Below are 20030 nucleotides of genomic sequence, written 5' to 3' on the forward strand. Positions count from 1 at the left end.
AATGTATGTAAATGTAGTTTATGGAATATTTTCAGTAGCAGTGTATTTAGGTGGCTGAAATTATTCTTCACCAGAGGCTCCCCTTGTTTGGATAATAGGGAATTATAGCCATCCTAGCAGTTACAACTGCACAGAAAATTCTTCTTTTTTAATTTTGCAGCATCCTTTCTGCAAATGATATGCAGCGCAGCCTGGTTCAGTGTATTCACAGTGGATAAACTGTTCATCATACCTCATATGCACTTCTCTGGGAGAGTATTACAATACACCGCAATAAAATATTGAGAAAATAATTTTTTTTTTTAAAAGAAATTACTTTAATCTTCCTGTAAGTTCGGGGAAAAGCAGGACAATACAGTTAAACTGACAGGTCTGAAAATGTGTTAGTTTTTTTTTTTTTTTCCAACTCACACATCAAAAGCTCAAAAAGTTTATCTACATTGTTTGTAATCCAGGTCAGTTCAAACATCGACTGTCCATAGGGGATCTCGAAAGCAAACTAATAGGCTAATGTCTCATCAACCATTCTTGTTTGAGCTAAGGGCGATGGGAGTGATGTTGTTATTGTTGTTGGTGCCATGTAAACTGCTAATGCCATGCGTGGCAGCGCCTCAGGCTCACTCACTGCTTTCTTATGTGGCAGAAGCTTGTTTTGAATCACTAAGCGGTCATTAACACTGACCAGAGGGACAAGACCAGGGAGTGTGTGAACGTGTCTGGGGTGTGTGTTGACCTGTTTAAACTGTGACTATGTGTCCATATTTAGTCCAGCATATCTGTCTACGATATGCATTAACACCACACGGTGTAGTTCCTTGAATCTGTTTCCTGTTTGTCTGACTGGGAACTATTAAGCTTGTCCTCATTTTCTGACATATAAATAGTGTTGAAATGATGGATGCTCATATCAAACATTGCCAAATAATGAGGTTAGCTTAAAGGGAGGGGGAAATTAACTAAAATGGCTTGTTTCAGATACTGGACAAACTCAAGGACTACATCGAGGCCTTGTGTAAGATGGAGAAGGATTATTTTGAACAGTGAATCATGCAAAGCTACTCTAATAGGTCCATTTTAAGGATGCAGTCTGTTTATTATTTATTATACACACCTTTAAGGGCTACTCAATTATGGCAAAAATCATAATCCCAATTATTATCATCATCAGTATTTTGATCTGAGTTCTGTAACAAGACTTTTTATATTAATGCCTATAATAACAATACTAGTGGTCAGCTGATATATTGCTATTGAAAACTCATGTGCTGTATGTTTTTGTTTTTTTGTTGTTTTCTTTTTTTAAGGAGCATATCGTCAAAACCATCCTGACCTCTGCCAGGGATGAACCCTCTGCTCCTGCTAGGTAAAGGGTTTATAAAGTTTATTTATTTATTTTATTTATTTATTTATTTTTTACAGTGTTGCGCAGGTGCCCCAGGTTACCTAAAGTTATCATTTGTTAATAAATTCCTTAAGTATGTAACCACATCTGTTTGTGCTCACCGTTGGCGAGTATTTCTTTATTTTATGCTGGTTCCTGTGTGTAAAATTAATATATGCAGTGATTCCGATAAACTGCATTTATACAGGGAGTGCAGAATTATTAGGCAAATGAGTATTTTGTCCACATCATCCTCTTCATGCATGTTGTCTTACTCCAAGCTGTATAGGCTCGAAAGCCTACTACCAATTAAGCATATTAGGTGATGTGCATCTCTGTAATGAGAAGGGGTGTGGTCTAATGACATCAACACCCTATATTAGGTGTGCATAATTATTAGGCAACGTCCTTTCCTTTGGCAAAATGGGTCAAAAGAAGGACTTGACAGGCTCAGAAAAGTCAAAAATAGTGAGATATCTTGCAGAGGGATGCAGCAGTCTCAAAATTGCAAAGCTTCTGAAGCGTGATCATCGAACAATCAAGCGTTTCATTCAAAATAGTCAACAGGGTCTCAAGAAGCGTGTGGAAAAACCAAGGCGCAAAATAACTGCCCATGAACTGAGAAAAGTCAAGCGTGCAGCTGCCAAGATGCCACTTGCCACCAGTTTGGCCATATTTCAGAGCTGCAATATCACTGGAGTGCCCAAAAGCACAAGGTGTGCAATACTCAGAGACATGGCCAAGGTAAGAAAGGCTGAAAGACGACCACCACTGAACAAGACACACAAGCTGAAACGTCAAGACTGGGCCAAGAAATATCTCAAGACTGGTTTTTCTAAGGTTTTATGGACTGATGAAATGAGAGTGAGTCTTGATGGGCCAGATGGATGGGCCCGTGGCTGGATTGGTAAAGGGCAGAGAGCTCCAGTCCGACTCAGACGCCAGCAAGGTGGAGGTGGAGTACTGGTTTGGGCTGGTATCATCAAAGATGAGCTTGTGGGGCCTTTTCGGGTCGAGGATGGAGTCAAGCTCAACTCCCAGTCCTACTGCCAGTTTCTGGAAGACACCTTCTTCAAGCGGTGGTACAGGAAGAAGTCTGCATCCTTCAAGAAAAACATGATTTTCATGCAGGACAATGCTCCATCACACGCGTCCAAGTACTCCACAGTGTGGCTGGCAAGAAAGGGTATACAAGAAGAAAAACTAATGACATGGCCTCCTTGTTCACCTGATCTGAACCCCATTGAGAACCTGTGGTCCATCATCAAATGTGAGATTTCCAAGGAGGGAAAACAGTACACCTCTCTGAACAGTGTCTGGGAGGCTGTGGTTGCTGCTGCACGCAATGTTGATGGTGAACAGATCAAAACACTGACAGAATCCATGGATGGCAGGCTTTTGAGTGTCCTTGCAAAGAAAGGTGGCTATATTGGTCGCTGATTTGTTTTTGTTTTGTTTTTGAATGTCAGAAATGTATATTTGTGAATGTGGAGATGTTATATTGGTTTCACTGGTAAAAATAAATAATTGAAATGGGTATATATTTGTTTTTTGTTAAGTTGCCTAATAATTATGCACAGTAATAGTCACCTGCACACACAGATATCCCCCTAAAATAGCTAAAACTAAAAACAAACTAATAATAATAATAATAATGGATACTTTATTGATCCCCATGGGGAAATTACTTGTTTTTCTCTGCATTTGACCCATTCACTCAGTGAAGCAGTGGGCAGCCCACTAAGCAGGCGCCCGGGGAGCAGTGTGTAGGGACGGTACCTTGCTCAGGGGTACCTCAGGGTAGCCGTTAAGTGGATTCGAACCGCCGACCTTCCGATCATGGGGCAACCACTTTACCTACTGAGCTATCCCTAAAAACTACTTCCAAAAACATTCAGCTTTGATATTAATGAGTTTTTTGGGTTCATTGAGAACATGGTTGTTGTTCAATAATAACATTATTCCTCAAAAATACAACTTGCCTAATAATTCTGCACTCCCTGTAGAGGCCTTTATTGCAAAACTGCTTGCTCACACTGTGCTGTTTTTTGTTAGGTGTGTGGCTTTGTGCAGTCTGGGGATATGGCTGTGTGAGGAGCTGGCCCACGGGACTCAACATCCACAGATTAAAGATGCTCTCAATGTGATCTGTGTTACCTTGAAGGTCAGTTACACCTCAGTACATCTATAAATGGCAATTAAGTTCTGTTCAGCTGGACTTCCAAAAAGCAACCTAAATTTTATATTTGAACTGTGACTCATTAAGACTGAAATGTCAGACCAGTCTGATCGCATTATGAGTTGTGTTATAGTTGTCTGTTCTCACACTTTGTCCCCATTGACCATGGATCTCTCAGTTTCTGACTGTGGTCCAGTGAAATAAGACCAAAGCAGTGACTCTGATTCAAAGGCATAGCAGACTGGCCGCATGTTGCACAGATCTGCTCAACACACTAGTGCCAAAACATCTGCTCCTTTTTAGGCTGAAAGTCTATCATACTGTTTCCATGAGGCAAGCCATGGTATAGTGCAGACCACTTACATAGACAAATAAATTTAATGTAGTGTATGAGAGAATGTACGTCTGTTCTTTATCCTTTTCTTTCTTTTTTTTTAAGACAGACACATTTTCAATGATCCCTTCTCTACATCTGAATGTGAATCCTATTTAATACTTTGTGAACCCTGAAAATGATTGGCTGCAGCCGGATTGCCAATCCAAACTATAGAACTGGTATCTTTGTTGATATATTCCTGTTGTTGTTAAGATAGCCTTTGATAGGAAACTCCTATGTAAAATCCTGTAAAATGTGTCGGTTATAAAAATTAAAGGGTCGCTGTCATCATGCCTCTCACTCCTCTCTGTTCTATACCCTTCCCACTAGACAAGTATGGATACATGAGTGTACTTCATTAAAGAGAATAAAAATTAGCAACAAAGACACATAAACATAGAGACCAGTTAGCGAGGCCCTGGTGAGAATGTGTATTCCCATGGAGGTTGTTGGCAGTCGCTGTGAGATGATTGCAAAGAGGTTGCAAACTAGTGGCTGAGTGGCAATAAAACTGCAATGGAAACTAGAAATTAAGTACCTTCGCTTTCAAAGTAAAAATGTGTCTTACCACTGCAACTGACACGTTTCAAGAGAAGCAACACTTTTTTTTTGCCAACTGTGGATGCAGGGATCTCTATTCCTGCATGACTGTTTCTTTATCAGTTGATTTTAAGGTAGCCATGTTAACCTGTGCAAGATTTTTTTTCAGTCTGATTAAAATTCACTGTAGATCTTCACTAAATAAGGTAATCGTTTTGACATTGACAGAATTATCTAACTTTTAAGAATTGGCGGAAGTTGATTTCTGATGTAAACAAACATCGCTTTCTGGGTTTTTTCTTTAGTGTCACCTTGCTGTGTGCCACAGATTTCAATTTCTCCCTTCTTACTTACTTTTGTGACTTCACGAGAAGGTTAACACATGCACCTCTAATGAGCCTTAAGACTCCTTTTACTCGACATCTAAAAATAGTTCTGGGTATTCTAATTTATTAGAATCAGGGGAATTTATTTGGGGCGATTGTGGCTCAAGAGTTGGGAGTTCGTCTTGTAATCGGAAGGTTGCCGGTTCGAGCCCCGGCTCCGACAGTCTCGGTAGTTGTGTCCTTGGGCAAGACACTTCACCCGTTGCCTACTGGTGGTGGTCAGAGGGCCCGGTGGCGCCAGTGTCTGGCAGCCTCGCCTCTGTCAGTGCGCCCCAGGGCAGCTGTGGCTACAATGTAGCTTGCCATCACCAGTGTGTGAATGGGTGGATGACTGAATATAGTGTAAAGCGTTTTGGGTTCCTTAAGGGACTAAGTAAAGCACTATACAAATAAAAGGTTATAATGCATTTTTGTCCAATGCCAGAAACATGCAGCTTTAAATTCAGAGTTATAGATAAGGTAAGCAGACCAAAGTATAGAGTTAATACTGGAGGATTAGATGGAGGGTGTGTTTAACATGTTGTCCTTTGAGCAGCCAAAGTACGATGGAAAACGCTGTTGGAGATGAGTGTTGGTGAAATTTCCGTAGTGGGCTTAGTGTGTTTCAGACTGGGAGGCCTGTGGATCACAATAATACGGCCCAACATTTACTGTCATCTAAAGCCAAACACACACACTCACACACACATACCTTTTCCACCTTGGAATCCCTTGCTCGTGTATCGGCAGCCAACGACCCATCACTCACTCACACACACACACACACACTCACACTCACACACTCACACACACACTCACACTCGCATTCACTCACTCCTGGGAGCAAACCCTGGACTGTCAATATGTTTGGTCCTTCTTCAGATAGGAGACTAATCCAGAGGGAATGCTGCAAGCTGTGTCTCTCGCACACACACACTATTGCATGTATACACACATCTTGTCCACTTTTGAATCTCTTGCCTTCATACCAGCAGCCAGTAGCTCCAGCCATTGGCTTTGTGACACACACACACACACACACACACACACACACACACAAAGCTTGAGGGATTGTCATATTTCCATGCTCTTCCTGCTGTTCTCTTTGCCTTTCATCTGTAAGCATTTTTTGCCTTGTCGTCCGTGATCCTCATTACAGCCCGACTAATCTGTAAATTCTCTTTCTTTGTACTTATTATGCTGTAAACACCTTGTTAACCTTAAAGAAGTATAGCAAATACTATCTGTGGGATTTCAGCATGGATAACTGATGTGTTAGTTGTGACAGATAAGATATGATACCTGCCAGTATTAATTTGAACAGTGCCAATATGTGAAGGAGAATGTGTGTTTTTAGACTGGCAGGCAACTCAAAGAGAAGCTTTAGAGATAATAAAAATAGATGATTTATTATATGATATTTAGACTAATAATTTACTGACTTCATATCATTTTTTTATATTTTATATTTTTGTTGACTAATTTAAGCCAAAGTTTTAATAGCTTAGAAAAAATGCGCAAGCTACTTGTTTAATCCTTCTAACGGTCCTGTGGAACCATTCATCCTCTTTCCTGGACATGTTCACTTCCTAGAGAGAAGGTTCAAAATAATTTGGCCTGAAATAGGATTTGGTATTAACAAGCAACCTCATTATGGCTTTGTGAAATACAAGACGTGCCAGTGACAGATGTTTGATAACTGATACAGATGGATTTTGCTAAAAATGAATGTGTGTATGAATTTAACCCAGACCGGTGAATTAACATCAATGTTTTTTCTCCTCTGTCCCTCAGTACCCCAATAAGAGTGTAGCGCTGGTGGCGTCAGACATCCTGCACCTTCTGATCAGTTACGTTGATCATCTGCAGAAATTCCCACCCGACACTCCAAAGAAGATCGTAGAGGTGAGACATAAAATACAGAGAACATTTGAGCAACATTAATATTTTAATATTTCTGAATATTGGTTAAGACCGCTATTGCTTTGCTATAACATCGTAATGACTGAAGTCATGCTGTGTAAAGCCAAGGCCTCACAGTGCTGGTAGACATTAACAAATTTTTTATAGAGGTTTTAAAAACTGTGGCTGAGGGATTTATGCTCATTTTAATCTTACTCTCTTCTTTCAGATTTTGATTGCCACCATCACATACTTGCTGCCTACTACTGAGTCTTCACCTCATGAACTGGATAAAAGGGTAAGCTGCTCACATTCACTTAACAACACTTTTTTAAAAACTCGCTGGATTGTTAGTTTTTAAAAATTGTACTTGTGTGTTGCAGCTGGTAGTTTCCCTCCTGTTGTGTCTGTTGGATTGGGTGATGGCACTGCCTCCAAAGACTCTTCTTCAGCCTGTGCAAACACGAAGCCCCCCAGAGAGGGACCAGCCTACCAAAACGCTCCTCAGCTGTATTTATAAGGTATATGCTTGTGTTTATATTCACTGTCATATGCAGTAGCGGTTTTAGATACGGGCGACACGGGCGGTATCGTGGTGGGGGGGCGGCATCACGGGCCTCTGCAAAAAAAATAAAAATAAAAATAAAATGCTCGTACTCATGCTGCTCCAACGTCAGCCAGCGCATATTGGGAATGGTACAGGCACCGATCGGTTTTCTATCGCCCATTTGCTGGGAGTAAGGACACCCTTCGTTTGCGAGGTGCGCCTGCTGCTTGCGGCGCAGAGAGGAGAGGGCGGGGGATTTTCTGACCGGCTGGAGCAGCATCTAATAACCAACTCGCAAAGTAAACAAAATAAAAACAAACCAACAAACACGAAAACACCAGACATCATGATACAGACTTGTAATTTGCTCGGTGCACCTTCTCGCTGCTGAAGTCGAAGTAAACTTTATTGTCATCTCCGCTACATACAGTCCAGTACATAGAGAGACGAAACGACGAGGCTCCAGTTACAGCAGTGCAAGTAAACAAACAATATATATAAGAAGAGTAAGAAAATAAATATACACTTTAGGACTGGGGGTAAAGGGATCAATAACAATTTAAAATTTACAAATAGGCTAGGACCGCCACTGCATATATGTCAGTATTAGGCCAGTTTGGCTCAACTGGAGCTGTAAACGATACACAAATGAATCCACTCATCTGCTTTTTTCTTTTAAAAATGTGTCCAGGTATTACATGGCTGTGTGTATGGGGCACAGTCTTTCAGCAATCCCAAGTATTTCCCGCTGCAACTGTCGGACCTGTTGAGTCCAGACTACGACCCGTTCTTGCCTTTAGAGAACCTCCGAGAACCAGAACCGCTACACAGTCCGGACTCTGAGCGATCCAGCAAACTGCAGCCAGTCACCGAAGGTAATGCATCAAGCAGTGGAAATGCACTGCTCCGCGATTAACACCTATTACGTTTCTGTTTTTTCCTCTTGTCGCTTTAATAATCCATGCAATGTGGTGCGTTGGTCCAGATGCATATAGAAAATCTTTACACTATGACACCAAGGTCTCTGCAAAACTTTTGGTTTAGTCTTTACATGTGTACACACCTGTCTGCATCTGTGTCGGAGTATATATCATCTCCTGCTGTGGTTCACTAGGACTCTGTCTAGTTTAATGACTGGAGTAGCCCGAAAGGCCATGCTTCTCTTCTCCTGTCTTCTCTCGTCTAACCACTAATCTTCACTTACACAATTCCGTTTTTTATTCTTTTAATATCCTAAGACTATTTTCTGCTAATGTTCCTCTCACTTCTATTACATTCTGCTGGCTTCATTTATCATTTATTTTTGCTTCCCTTTGCCTTGTCTGCCTCTTTTAGAGCACCCTACGAGGTTCAGGGAGTCATTGAAAATCTGGTCAATACATATCTGTACTCTGTGCACAGCCTGTCAATAAGGAGTTGCCGTAAAGCGTGCGCGCGTGTGTGTTTCACAGTGTGTGTGTAATGATGTTGATTAACCAGGATCGGCTGGCAGCACAATGTGTGATGGCATTGGCTTCTTCTCAGCATGGTGCAAACTATGTACAAGCTGAAAGTGTGCTTGTACTTTCTCCTAGTTTCTACAGTGATTCCTTAAGTTAACTTGTAAACTAAAGAACAAGTCAGAGTACCCTTCACACTTTTTCTGTCACTGTGAAACTCCAGGTTTAACACTTTTGTTGTTTATTTTATCGGTGGATGCTACTCGCCTCTCTGCAGTAACACTCCAGTCCAATCAGCCCTATAGAAGGCTGCAATGCAGAAGAATTACTTTGCTAAACCTCTGCTAAAAGATAATGAGAGAAAATTAGTTTATTTTTATTCAATCAGCGCACATTAATCAGAGAGTAAACAGTAGATATAAAGCCTGCTGTGTGTGTAATGAATAGAGACTGAAGAGGGTCAGCCAAAGGCAACACTCTCTGCAAAGTGATTAAAGTTTATTTATATAGTGCTTTTCACAGACAAGCCCCAAAAATGCTTAAAACACAATTGATATGAAAATAGAATTAAAATAAACATAAATAACAAAACAATTTCAGCAGAAGGCCTGAAAAAATGTTTTGTTTTAAAGACTCTACAGAGTCAGCTTAACAGAGCTGGAGTGGCAAACTGATCCAGAGCCCTGCTGCCACAGCCTGAAAGCCTCTGTGCCCCTCTAGTCTTCAGTCTTGTATGAGGAACAGAAACAAGCATGAACTCTTCTAAACATCAATAAAATCTATCTTTTGACAACCAAAAGCTAAATATATATTTTTATATTTATATCAGCACCGATCCATAATTAACCCTTATAACAGAAATATATCTTTAAGCTTTTTGTACATCATCTGGGATGGACTTTGTTCTTGCTTTAATATTTTATTTTATTTTCTTATTTTAAAATGAGCTAAATTTTTGTATATATATTTTATATTATATTCTCTAAAGAACATTGGATCAGTGTTCTCACAGTAAACAGCCTTACTTGTTTCTCATTTTAAGTAATAAAACTATTCAATGTATTGTTGTTTTAATGGTTCATCTCTAAATGTATTAAAGTGTAACAACAATGAATTATATTTGTATTAATGGTATATGCATTGACTTACATTTAATAGAATTTCTAATTACTAATACTCAGTGTGTTGTTTCTGCGATGATACCAAGCAGTTTCTTTATGATTTCCAAAAACCATAAATATAATTCGGCATTGCTATTGCTTAACCCCCCCACCCCACCTGCTGCCGCTTCCCTTTAAATTTTCTCCAGAGCAATAACACCTTTGTCTTACAGTTTACTTTCTAAATCCTGACAGTCCAATCCCTTATTTTTATTTTTCATTATAGGTGATGAAATGACGATCTGCTACCTCCTTACTATATCTTTTATCATCTGTATTCTCTCTGCAGTTCGTAGCCGTATTCAGCATGGCCTCGTCTCCATTGCAGCCAGAACAGTTATTACCCACCTGGTAAACCATCTGGGACATTATCCCATGTCCGGAGGCCCCGCTACTCTGTCCAGTCAGGTACTGTTACTTTGAGTTTGGTGGGTTAACTAAGTTATGTTAAAGGGAGGTGACTCTGCGAAATGTTGAAAGCTGTTGTTATTTTGCTGCTGTAGTAAATATAACGTCATGTTTTGCAGGTGTGTGAAAACCAGGACAACCCGTTCTGTGAGAGTGCAGATCTTGGGCCAGAACTTTTCCATTCACCAAACCTGCAGTTCCTGGTTCTGAATGGATCCACGCTGCTGTCTGTGCTTCAGGTAAATCTTCATAAATGTTCCACTTGCTTCTAAGTGTATTTGTCAGGGTTAAACGTACATGAATTTATTACTTGAATAATTACTTTTACACCTGGAATACAAATGATGACTACTGCATTTATTATATTATTAACACATTAGTGGGGAAACAATCTTTAAATAATATAAAATATTTATTTTGTGATTTCTTTACTATTTTATTTTATTTTTTGCTTCTTCTGCCGCTATTTCCCAGATCCGATCAGAGTCCGGTGTGCCAGGAGGCGGAATGACGGCTGGTTTGTCCTCTGCTCCCGCTTGTGTTCGCGTCATCATCCGAGATGTAGCTGGAAAACACTCGTGGGACTCCGCCGTCCTCTATGGGCCTCCGCCATGTTCTCCTAACAGTCCAGCGCACACACTTTTAACACACACGCAGTCACCTCACACTACAAATCTTCATTTACGCACCCCACCAGGAGGTCTGCTGAAAAAGATGGGAGCGAAAAGAGAAGATGGCGAAGAGGACGGGCAAGAGGAGAGGGGGGCAGAGGAGGGAGTGAGAACGGATGGTGACAGGCAGGAGTATCAGGGAGAGGGAGAGGAGGAAGCAGAGGAGAGGAAAGCAAGTGAGGGGGAGAAAGAAGATCAGAGAGATGGTGGAGGTGGATTTGAAAGGGAAGAAGAAGAGGAGGAGGAGGAGAAAGATGAACATCGAATGGATAGTGAGGCAGATCCAGCAAAGTCGAGTTTAGAGCAGCATCTGGCTCCGCCATTGGCTAAACGCGTGTGTCGGGAGGCGGTGCCAGCGTGGGACTCACTGAGAGAAGGAGATGATGCACTGGATGAAATGCTGCAGTATCTGGGATACTCGAGTCCTGAGTGTCTGCAGAGAGCTGGTATTTTCTTTAATCTGAACTCTACAGCTGTTCAGCACATTCCTAAGTAGCAACTCTGATTCCTGATTGGTTCCCACAGGTATGCCGCTCAACATCCCAGCACCTCCTCCAGTGTGTGTTTCAGAGAAGCAGGAGAACGATGTGATCAATGCCATCCTGAAACAAAGTGCTGCTGAGAGAGACTTCGTCCTTCATGTGCGTGCTGCCTATGTTCACATCAATAGCAATCATTAAACTCCCGAGCCTTTAGTTATTGGACCTTCACACATGCAGTACAGCATGTGTTTCCCTATGTGGGGATTTATTACAGTTCTATCGTCAGACTTGTTTTAAGAGTTATTGTTTGTTTTGTTTTTTTCAGCCATTGCTAATATATGTCATGATTTTTCTGTTAAAATAAGTCAACGTGTCTATTGTAGAAAAAGCTTTGTTGTCCCTACTGCACAGAATCAAAGGAACATGCCTCCTAAACACAGAGAAGCTAACTCATAATACCAAAACTGTTGTTTATTTTATCAGTGAATCCAGCATTTCTGAAGGAAAAAAGTTCATCTACACTCACTGGTAAATTTGCTAGTTACACCTTGCTAATGCCACAGAGGGCTCCCCAATTTTGCATTTAGAGCAACCCTAATTCTTCATGGCATAGATTCAACAAGGTGCTGGAATCATTCTTCAAAGATTTTTTTTCCATGTTAACATGATGGCATCACCCAGGTGTGTCAGCTGCACATCCTGTGATGTGAGTCTCCTGTTCCATTGCATCCCAATGCTTCTCTTTTGGTTTGAGAGCTGATGACTGTGAAGGCTATTTGAGTACACTGACTCTTTGTCATGTTCCAAAAAAAAAAAAACTTATTTGAGGTGATATGAGGTTTCTGACATGATATGTTATCCTTCTGGAGATGGGTACACTGTAGTCATATAGAGATGGGCATGTCAGCCTGTCAGTAATACTCAGATCGGCTGTGGCATTTAAATGATGTTCAGTTGGTATTTATGGGCCCAAAGAAATCTTATGCCACACACCATTACACCAGCAGCCTGACCAGTGATAAAAAAAACAGAATAGCCTTCACGTTTACACCAAATCCTGGATCTACCATTGTTATGTCACAGCAGAAATTGAGACTCATCAAACCAGAAAATGTTTCTCTAATCTTTTGTTATACAGCTTTGTGGTATTGTGGTATCATTTTCCTGTTCTTAGCTGACAGGAGTGTCTCTCAGTGTGGTCTTCTAGTTATGGGTGTCTGAGAAAATCCCAGCAGATCAGCACTTTCTGAAATATCCAGACCATCTGACACCAACAACCACTTAAATCACCTTTGCTCTGAATTATGATGCTCAGTTTGAGCTTCAGCAGGTCATATGACCATGTTTATGCCTGAATGCACCGAGTTGCTGCCATGGGATTGTTGATTAGGTATTTGTATTAACAAGCAGCTGAACAGGTGTACCTAACAAAGTGGCCAGTGAGTGTATTAAAATTGATTTTACATCATTCTGATTTGAAAATAATCTGAGAAAAACACTTGGTTTAGTGTAGCGTGATTAAAAGCACCACCATTATGTTTGTTGTCATAAGCCTCAGTGGTGGCTGGCGCTCATTGTTGTATTTTCCATGTTTTATTTAATTTTTTGGTTTTTGTGCATTAAAATGAAGCGATCGAATGTTTCAGAGAGGTGAGGAGCTGAACATGAGAGCCGTGCATCAGACTGAACCAGAGACTCAGACGCCACAGTCGGCCTTCTATTACTGCAGACTACTGATCAACATACTGGGGCTCAACTCCTGGGAGAAGAGGTAAGATCGAGCACTGCACGCTGTGACAATCCGAAATTAAACTGGAATTTTGGGTTAATGATATTTATGTTCGCTTTTTATCAACAGTATTTGTGCCACTTCTAAACTTTATGTTAATGATCACTTTAAAAGGGATTATTAAGGCTGTGTAATGTACCTCTGTTTTTAAGATGAGTTGTGGTCCACAGGGTAATATCTAAATGTTCAGTTAAAATTCAAATACAAAAGAAAACCTGGATAATCCTCATTTCTAAAATATAAAATGGCCCAAATTTAAAACGGACCTAATGTTTTAAACATTATGACCCAAAATAAGCAGCATAAACTTGTTTGGAAAGTATTTACAGAGGTTAGAGTCAGGAGATAATTTCCCAATGACTTCTTTAGGACCAGAAGTATTTTTGCAGCCACGGCTATCGCCCCCTGGAGACGATTAAAAAGAATGCAGGCTTCAGGAACTTCTCATTAGCTTATTTTCAGCCTGCCTTGTTAAAGACTTTTAAAACTGTCATTTTAACATCAGAGTTAATGTGGATTAAATGGCCAGTAGGGAAACTGCAGTTTTTAGCTTTGTGTTTTAATCCTGGTTGAAACACAACAGTCACAGCACACAGTAGTCGCATTAAAATTCTACTACAGTAAAAATATTTGTCAGTGTATGGTGGTGACTTTGAAAAGAGGTGATTTCTTTTATCGTTTCTACAACGCAGCGGACTTTACCAACTGTTGCTAGATGTGTAAGTGCAACATAGTTATTATATGGTACCGTCACAAAGGCTTTACTAAAAAATATAACACACAATCACACTATATTGATATAAACAACCTTGTTGCATCCCGTATCTCATGAAAATATATCTATAGCCCTTAGATAATGTTACTCCAAATGAGTTTTAGTTTTTAACATGGATATTTTTTTTACTCTCTAGTTTAATTTTATGAATATATTATTCTTTCCATTAAGACACGATGGTTTATTCTGTCATTTAAAAGCCATAAAACATCATTTTTGTACAAGCTATACTAACTAAGAGGCTGTTTTCGATCTGGAGTGTCTCTTTGAGCAAAGCATATTCTTGCTTAATGCAAATGAAACAAAGATTCAAATTCAACAGAGTGCCCTTTTTTTTTTTTCTTTTTTCATTACACTTCACATTTTGCCATTCATAATGCACAGCATTTCATCTTCTCAGTGACTCTGGGCTAAAATACACAATGTCGGGGTATCACTTTAAAAGTGCCCAGCCATCTAATGGACCCTCATCGCTCTTTATACTTTATCCAGGGAATTACACTTTCTGCATTCAGCCTGCACAATAGACTTCTTAACACACTGTGCTTGTGTGTGAGTGTGTGTGTATAAAGAGTGTGTGATAATGAGTATAGTGCTCTATTGATCAAATTCAACCCATTTGGAGTTAGAATAAAAGAAGAGGAGAGAATGATCGAGCGTGAAGTGGCAAATCAGAAAACAGGATGAAATGAGGCACATGTAAATGTAGACAGTAAATTTTAAAAAAAATGACATGGTGCCAGAAAAGGTGAGTGGATTTGGAAGGTAAAAATGAGAAATTTGGATGTTGGAGAAAAGGGAGAATAGACGGACAAGGATGAAAGAAAAGAAGAGATTGTCTAATCATGTGTTATTGTCTCTCCAGGTATTCATATGGGGCATTACAGATACTAAGATACTGACAGTCACCTACGTGCGTGCATGTGTGTGTCCCCTTTTATGCTTTTCCCTATAATCCAGGGTGTAAATGGAGTCTTTGAGAGCAGAGAATGAGGCCATTACCAAGTATCAGTTTAATAAAGACCAAATTGCTGTCCCCCTCTCGTTCTCTCTCTCTCTTTATCTCCTGCTCTTTCTATCCTGTTTTTCCCCTTTCTCTAAGAGTGAAAAGAGTGACGTGTCATTATCAGTCCACTCCAAGCTTCACCGCTCGAGTCTAGGTTTTATATCAGCGGTGCAGAGGTTGGGGGCTGGTCGCTGGGACACTTTGAACGGCCTCAGGACAAGTTAGTCTGCATGAAAGGCTTTTGTTTTCATTAATAATAATGTCCCTTTTCTTTTATGTTTGGACCCTGAAAGTGGTGTCGACATAAACTGCAGGCCCTGTGATGTGTGGCTGCATTTGCTCATTTATATTAAAACCCAGTAATCTGTATTTGTAAGGCCAGAGTTGAGGCAGCAGCTTCAGAAACCCAGCACCTCCCCTGCCTCTTACACACATTTTGTTTTATATTGAGAACAAAACATAGTAAAAATTGGACTGCAAATACCCCCTGAAGCCATTTTAGACAGACCTACAGGAAAACCAACATGCTATCCTTGAAAAAATAGTTGCTTCACAAGTCCATCTTCACCTAACTGATAATAACCTTTATGAACAGTTCCAGTCTGGCTTTCGTCCTCTACATAGCACTGAAACTGCTCTTATAAAAATAACAAACGACCTTCTTATAGCAGCTGATTCTGGTCTCCTCTCCATCCTTATCCTTCTTGATCTGAGTGCAGCTTTTGACACCATCTCTCATCCCATTCTCCTTAGCAGATTAGCTTCTATTGGTCTCTCTCACACTCCACTAGCCTGGTTTAAATCATACCTATCTGACCGCACTCAGTTCATTCAATTAAAATCCTTCACTTCTCAGCTTTCTCCTTTATCCACTGGGGTGCCCCAGGGATCTGTCCTCGGGCCCCTTCTTTTCATCATCTACCTTCTTCCACTCGGACATATTTTTCGTAAATATAATATTCAGTTCCACTGCTACGCCGATGACACCCAGCTCTATCTCTCTACCAAACCTGACTCTACTCTTCCTCCACCCTCCCTCATCCTCTGTCTAGCTGAACTTAATTCTTGGTTCTCCTCCAACTTTCTTAAACTCAACAGCAATAAATCGGAACTTCTTCTGGTTGGCACTAAACGACTGCTATCCAGAATTAACAATTTCTCTCTCACCATCAATAACTCGCTGGTCCCTATCTCTCCCTCTGTGAAAAGCTTGGGTGTCATTCTCGATAGCACATTATCCTTTAACTCACATATCAATAATATTACACGTGCAGCATATTTCCAACTCCGTAACATTAATCGCCTCCGCCCCTTCCTCACACCTCACGCCACTGCCATTCTCATCCATAATCTTGTTATCTCTAGAATTGACTACTGCAACTCATTATTATTTGGCCTCACACAAAAATCTATCAACAAGCTCCAACGTGTCCAGAACTCTGCTGCCCGTATTATTACTACGACTTCCTCTACCCACCACATCTCCCCAATCCTGAAGCAACTTCACTGGCTCCCGGTCAAATTTCGCATCTATTTTAAAATAATTCTGTATACATTCAAGGCTATTCATTCTCTCTCTCCACCGTACCTCTCTGACTTATTACAGATGAAGCTCCCATCCCGCTGCCTCAGATCTTCATCTTCTCTTTCTCTCTCTGTTCCCTCTGCTCGTCTGATCACAATGGGAGGGAGGGCCTTTAGCTGCTCTGCCCCTCGACTTTGGAATTCCCTACCCCCGGACCTCAGAAATATTAGTTCCCTTTCAGTCGATTCACTCGGTACAACACATAAGTATGGGATATCACGCCCTCGCGTGTCCTGGCTGAAGAAACCTTTATTCACGCCTTTACGGCAGATGACGTGTGATGACACGCGCAAGGCCCCGCCCGCACATATAGCCGCTGCCATCACCGTCATCCCTCAGTTCTTACGCTCTTCACCTCGCTGAGAACACCTCTGCTGAGTTGGGCTAGCTAGCTACTGCTAGTTAGCTCCGTTGTCTGCCAACTTGAACCTAGCTTAACTGCCCCTGTTGGTGTTAGCCTCCACCGCCCAGCTGGTGCGTAGGCTGCCCGCGGAGCGCTATTTTCAAGTTTTTCTTGTGCAGCGTTTCGCTTTGCGTTTTGGGAATGGACTCCAAACCGAAGCGAGCAAAGCAGAAATCTTCTGTTCGCCCCTGTCCTCAGGGATGTGGTTTCTCTTTGCACGACAGCGACCAGCACGATGCCTGCCCTGTCTGCCTGGGGATCGTCCACGCTAGGAGAGCGTTGACGGAGCCCGAAGCTTGTGCGTTTTGTCGCCAGCTCCGACGCTCGACCCTGGAAAGACGGGTGACGTTTGTGGAAAGAGTGCTGGGACGCTCGGCTGTCGCACGGCATGACCCTCTTCTTTCCGAGTCTGGAGCCCCGGCTTCGTCCGAGTCCGAAGACGAAAATTTTCAGGTCGATGTCCCCGCGATTAGCTGGGCTGACCACATGGAATACGTTGACGGGTTAGCCGATGACGGACCGGAACCATGCAGGAGCGCTGACGGGCTTCAGCCTGGGTTGAAGCCCGCCAGCGCTCCCCAGGAAGACGATGACGTGCTGGACATCGGCCTGGACATCCATGGTTTGTCGGAGGATGAGCAGGAGAGCTCATTGTCGACCCAATATGCCGCCGCTGCTGCGCCGGTCGGCCACGATGACACCTCTCTTTTCTCCCTGTTTCGCCGTGCCGCTGAGAAGCTGCAGGTGGACTGGCCCTCTCCTCCACCAGCTCGGAAGCCGTCGCGGTTTGCGGGTTTTTTCCTTCCACCGGAGCCCGCAACGGCCAAAAACTGCCTCCCCATGTTCCCAGACTTTCTCTGCGAGCTAACAGCGTCATGGGACAAACCTCTGTCTACCCGCGTCACTGTGCCCGGCTATGGACAGTACATGGAATTGGACGGCGCCGAGGGAGCTGGTTTAGCTAACCCACCCCCTATGGAGCCGTCTCTGGCTGCTTATCTGGCCCCGTCCCATAACCATGGTGTCGGTGGCCCCGCAACTCTGCCGTCCAAGCACTGCAGATTCTCGGCCTCGCAGCTGGAGAAGATTTATCGGGCTCAGGCCGGCACCGCTCGAGCCATGAGCTCCGTCACCATGCTCCAGACGTACCAAGCAATGTGCCTGGCGGAGCTTGGATCGCTGGTTCCGGAGGACAGCCCGCTGTCACCTCTTCTTAACGAGGTTAGAGTCACCACGGATTACATCCTCCGTGCGTCTCGCTGTGCAGCGCTCTCCCTGGGCAGAGGGATGGCTTCGACAGTGGTGGCGCAGAGGCACCTGTGGCTGACCCTCTCCGACGTCCCTGATAGAGACAGAGCTGTGTATCTGGACGCACCAGCGTCTGCGGCTGGGTTATTCGGACATTCACTTGAAGCCATTCAGGCTAGATTCGATCTGAGGAAGAAGCAGACGGAAGCTCTGCGCGACATCATCCCCAGACGCCAGCCCAAGCCCACTGCTAGCTCTCACAGGCCCGCCGCTCCTCTGACAGCTGGCAAGAGACCGGCGCCCACTGCTGGAGTGGGAGGGCCGCCGGCGAGAGCACGTACTCCGGCCCGAGCTCCACGCCAGTCGGCCTGGGGCAAAGGCCGGGAGACGCAGGGAGACGCTGCTCTTACCCCTCTGTTGCCGCACAAGAGGTGCCGCTTAAGTTCTGTTCAGGTTGTCAGCCCCAGAAGGCGCTGCACTTCCCTATCGCGGTCTCCCAAGCACATAACCCCTGCACACGGTTCAGATGTGTTGAATGTTCAAGCGACCACATCGAGTGTTCCCGCTGTTTTTCATTGTTATGCCCCGGAAAAGGTGCACCCAACAAAATGTATAAATGTACATGTTCCCATGTTGCAATCAATAAAGAGTGTTGTTTACTCTCAAACAATCTCAAATGCTCAACCTGCAGGCGAAATGAGCCAGGTCAGGCAGGGGATGCAGTCCCCTGCAGACACACTGGGGGGCGACGGCGCCCCGCCGTCAGTGCTGCAGGCCAGCCGGCTGGCTGCTCACTTCCCTCAGTGGCGCGCTTGCGCCCCCTCTCCGTGGGTGCTGCAAACCGTTGCCATGGGTTACCGGTTGCAGTTCCGGGTCAAGCCGCCTCGTTTCCAAAGAGTCGTGAACACGATTGTCAACCCCGAGGCAGCCTTGGTACTCAGAGAGGAAATACAGGCGCTATTACAGAAGAGAGCAATACGGGTGGTCCCCGCTTCGGAGACGGACAAAGGTTGGTACAGCCGTTATTTTGTCATTCCGAAGAAAGGGGGAGGGCTTCGTCCCATCCTCGACCTGCGAGTCTTGAACACGTACCTGCGAACGTACAGGTTCAGGATGCTAACACTCAGACAGCTCCTGAGTGCAGTCGGCCCGGGAGATTGGTTTGCGACAATCGATCTAACAGATGCTTATTTTCATGTCGCTATACACCCGAAACACAGGCAGTTTCTGAGGTTTGCGTTCGAGGGCGTAGCCTACGAATACCTAGTGCTGCCGTTCGGGCTGTCGCTCGCTCCCCGCACCTTTACGAAATGTGCCGAGGCAGCGCTAGCGCCCCTCAGGAAGAGGGGCATCCGCATCTTGGCCTACCTGGACGACTGGGCTCTCGTGGCTTGCTCCAGAGAACAGGCGGAGACGCAGCTGTCGCGGGTTCTGTCACACATTCAGACACTGGGGTTCTCTGTGAACTTTCAGAAGAGCTCGCTAATCCCAGGTCAACAGATCGCTTTTCTCGGTCTGGAAATATGCTCTCTTTCCAGCCGCGCACGGTTGTCAGAGCACAGAGTGGCCGCGTTTCATCGCTGCCTCGCTCAATTTCAGCTGGGACGCAGACTGCGTTTCCAGACGATATTGCGCTTGTTGGGCATGATGGCATCTATGATCGCCGTAGTGCCGCTTGGGCTGTTGAAAATGAGAGCGTTTCAACGCTGGACTCTCTCTCACCGTTTGTGTGCTTCGCGTCACCTCCGGAGGAGGCTGCCGGTAACTGCGTCTT

At 43.4% G+C, this 20030-nt stretch overlaps 1 protein-coding gene across 7 annotated transcripts in view; it reads left to right on the forward strand.

The window, feature by feature from the left end:
• Positions 1–20030, forward strand: part of ralgapa1 (Ral GTPase activating protein catalytic subunit alpha 1) — an 83030-nt gene that overhangs the window by 28127 nt on the left and 34873 nt on the right. For all 7 annotated transcript variants that reach the window (XM_080293822.1, XM_026152975.2, XM_080293824.1 and 4 more), the window contains 11 exons: positions 1305–1363; positions 3437–3545; positions 6636–6746; positions 6973–7041; positions 7127–7264; positions 7982–8165; positions 10179–10297; positions 10417–10536; positions 10772–11414; positions 11494–11609; positions 13097–13221. In XM_080293822.1, coding sequence (XP_080149948.1) covers positions 1305–1363; positions 3437–3545; positions 6636–6746; positions 6973–7041; positions 7127–7264; positions 7982–8165; positions 10179–10297; positions 10417–10536; positions 10772–11414; positions 11494–11609; positions 13097–13221 — 1793 coding nt within the window. The remainder of the gene's footprint in view (positions 1–1304; positions 1364–3436; positions 3546–6635; positions 6747–6972; positions 7042–7126; positions 7265–7981; positions 8166–10178; positions 10298–10416; positions 10537–10771; positions 11415–11493; positions 11610–13096; positions 13222–20030) is intronic.

The sequence above is a fragment of the Astatotilapia calliptera genome, chromosome 19 (genome assembly GCF_964374335.1).
Source record: "Astatotilapia calliptera chromosome 19, fAstCal68.1, whole genome shotgun sequence".
NCBI classification, from domain to species: Eukaryota; Metazoa; Chordata; class Actinopteri; order Cichliformes; family Cichlidae; genus Astatotilapia; species Astatotilapia calliptera.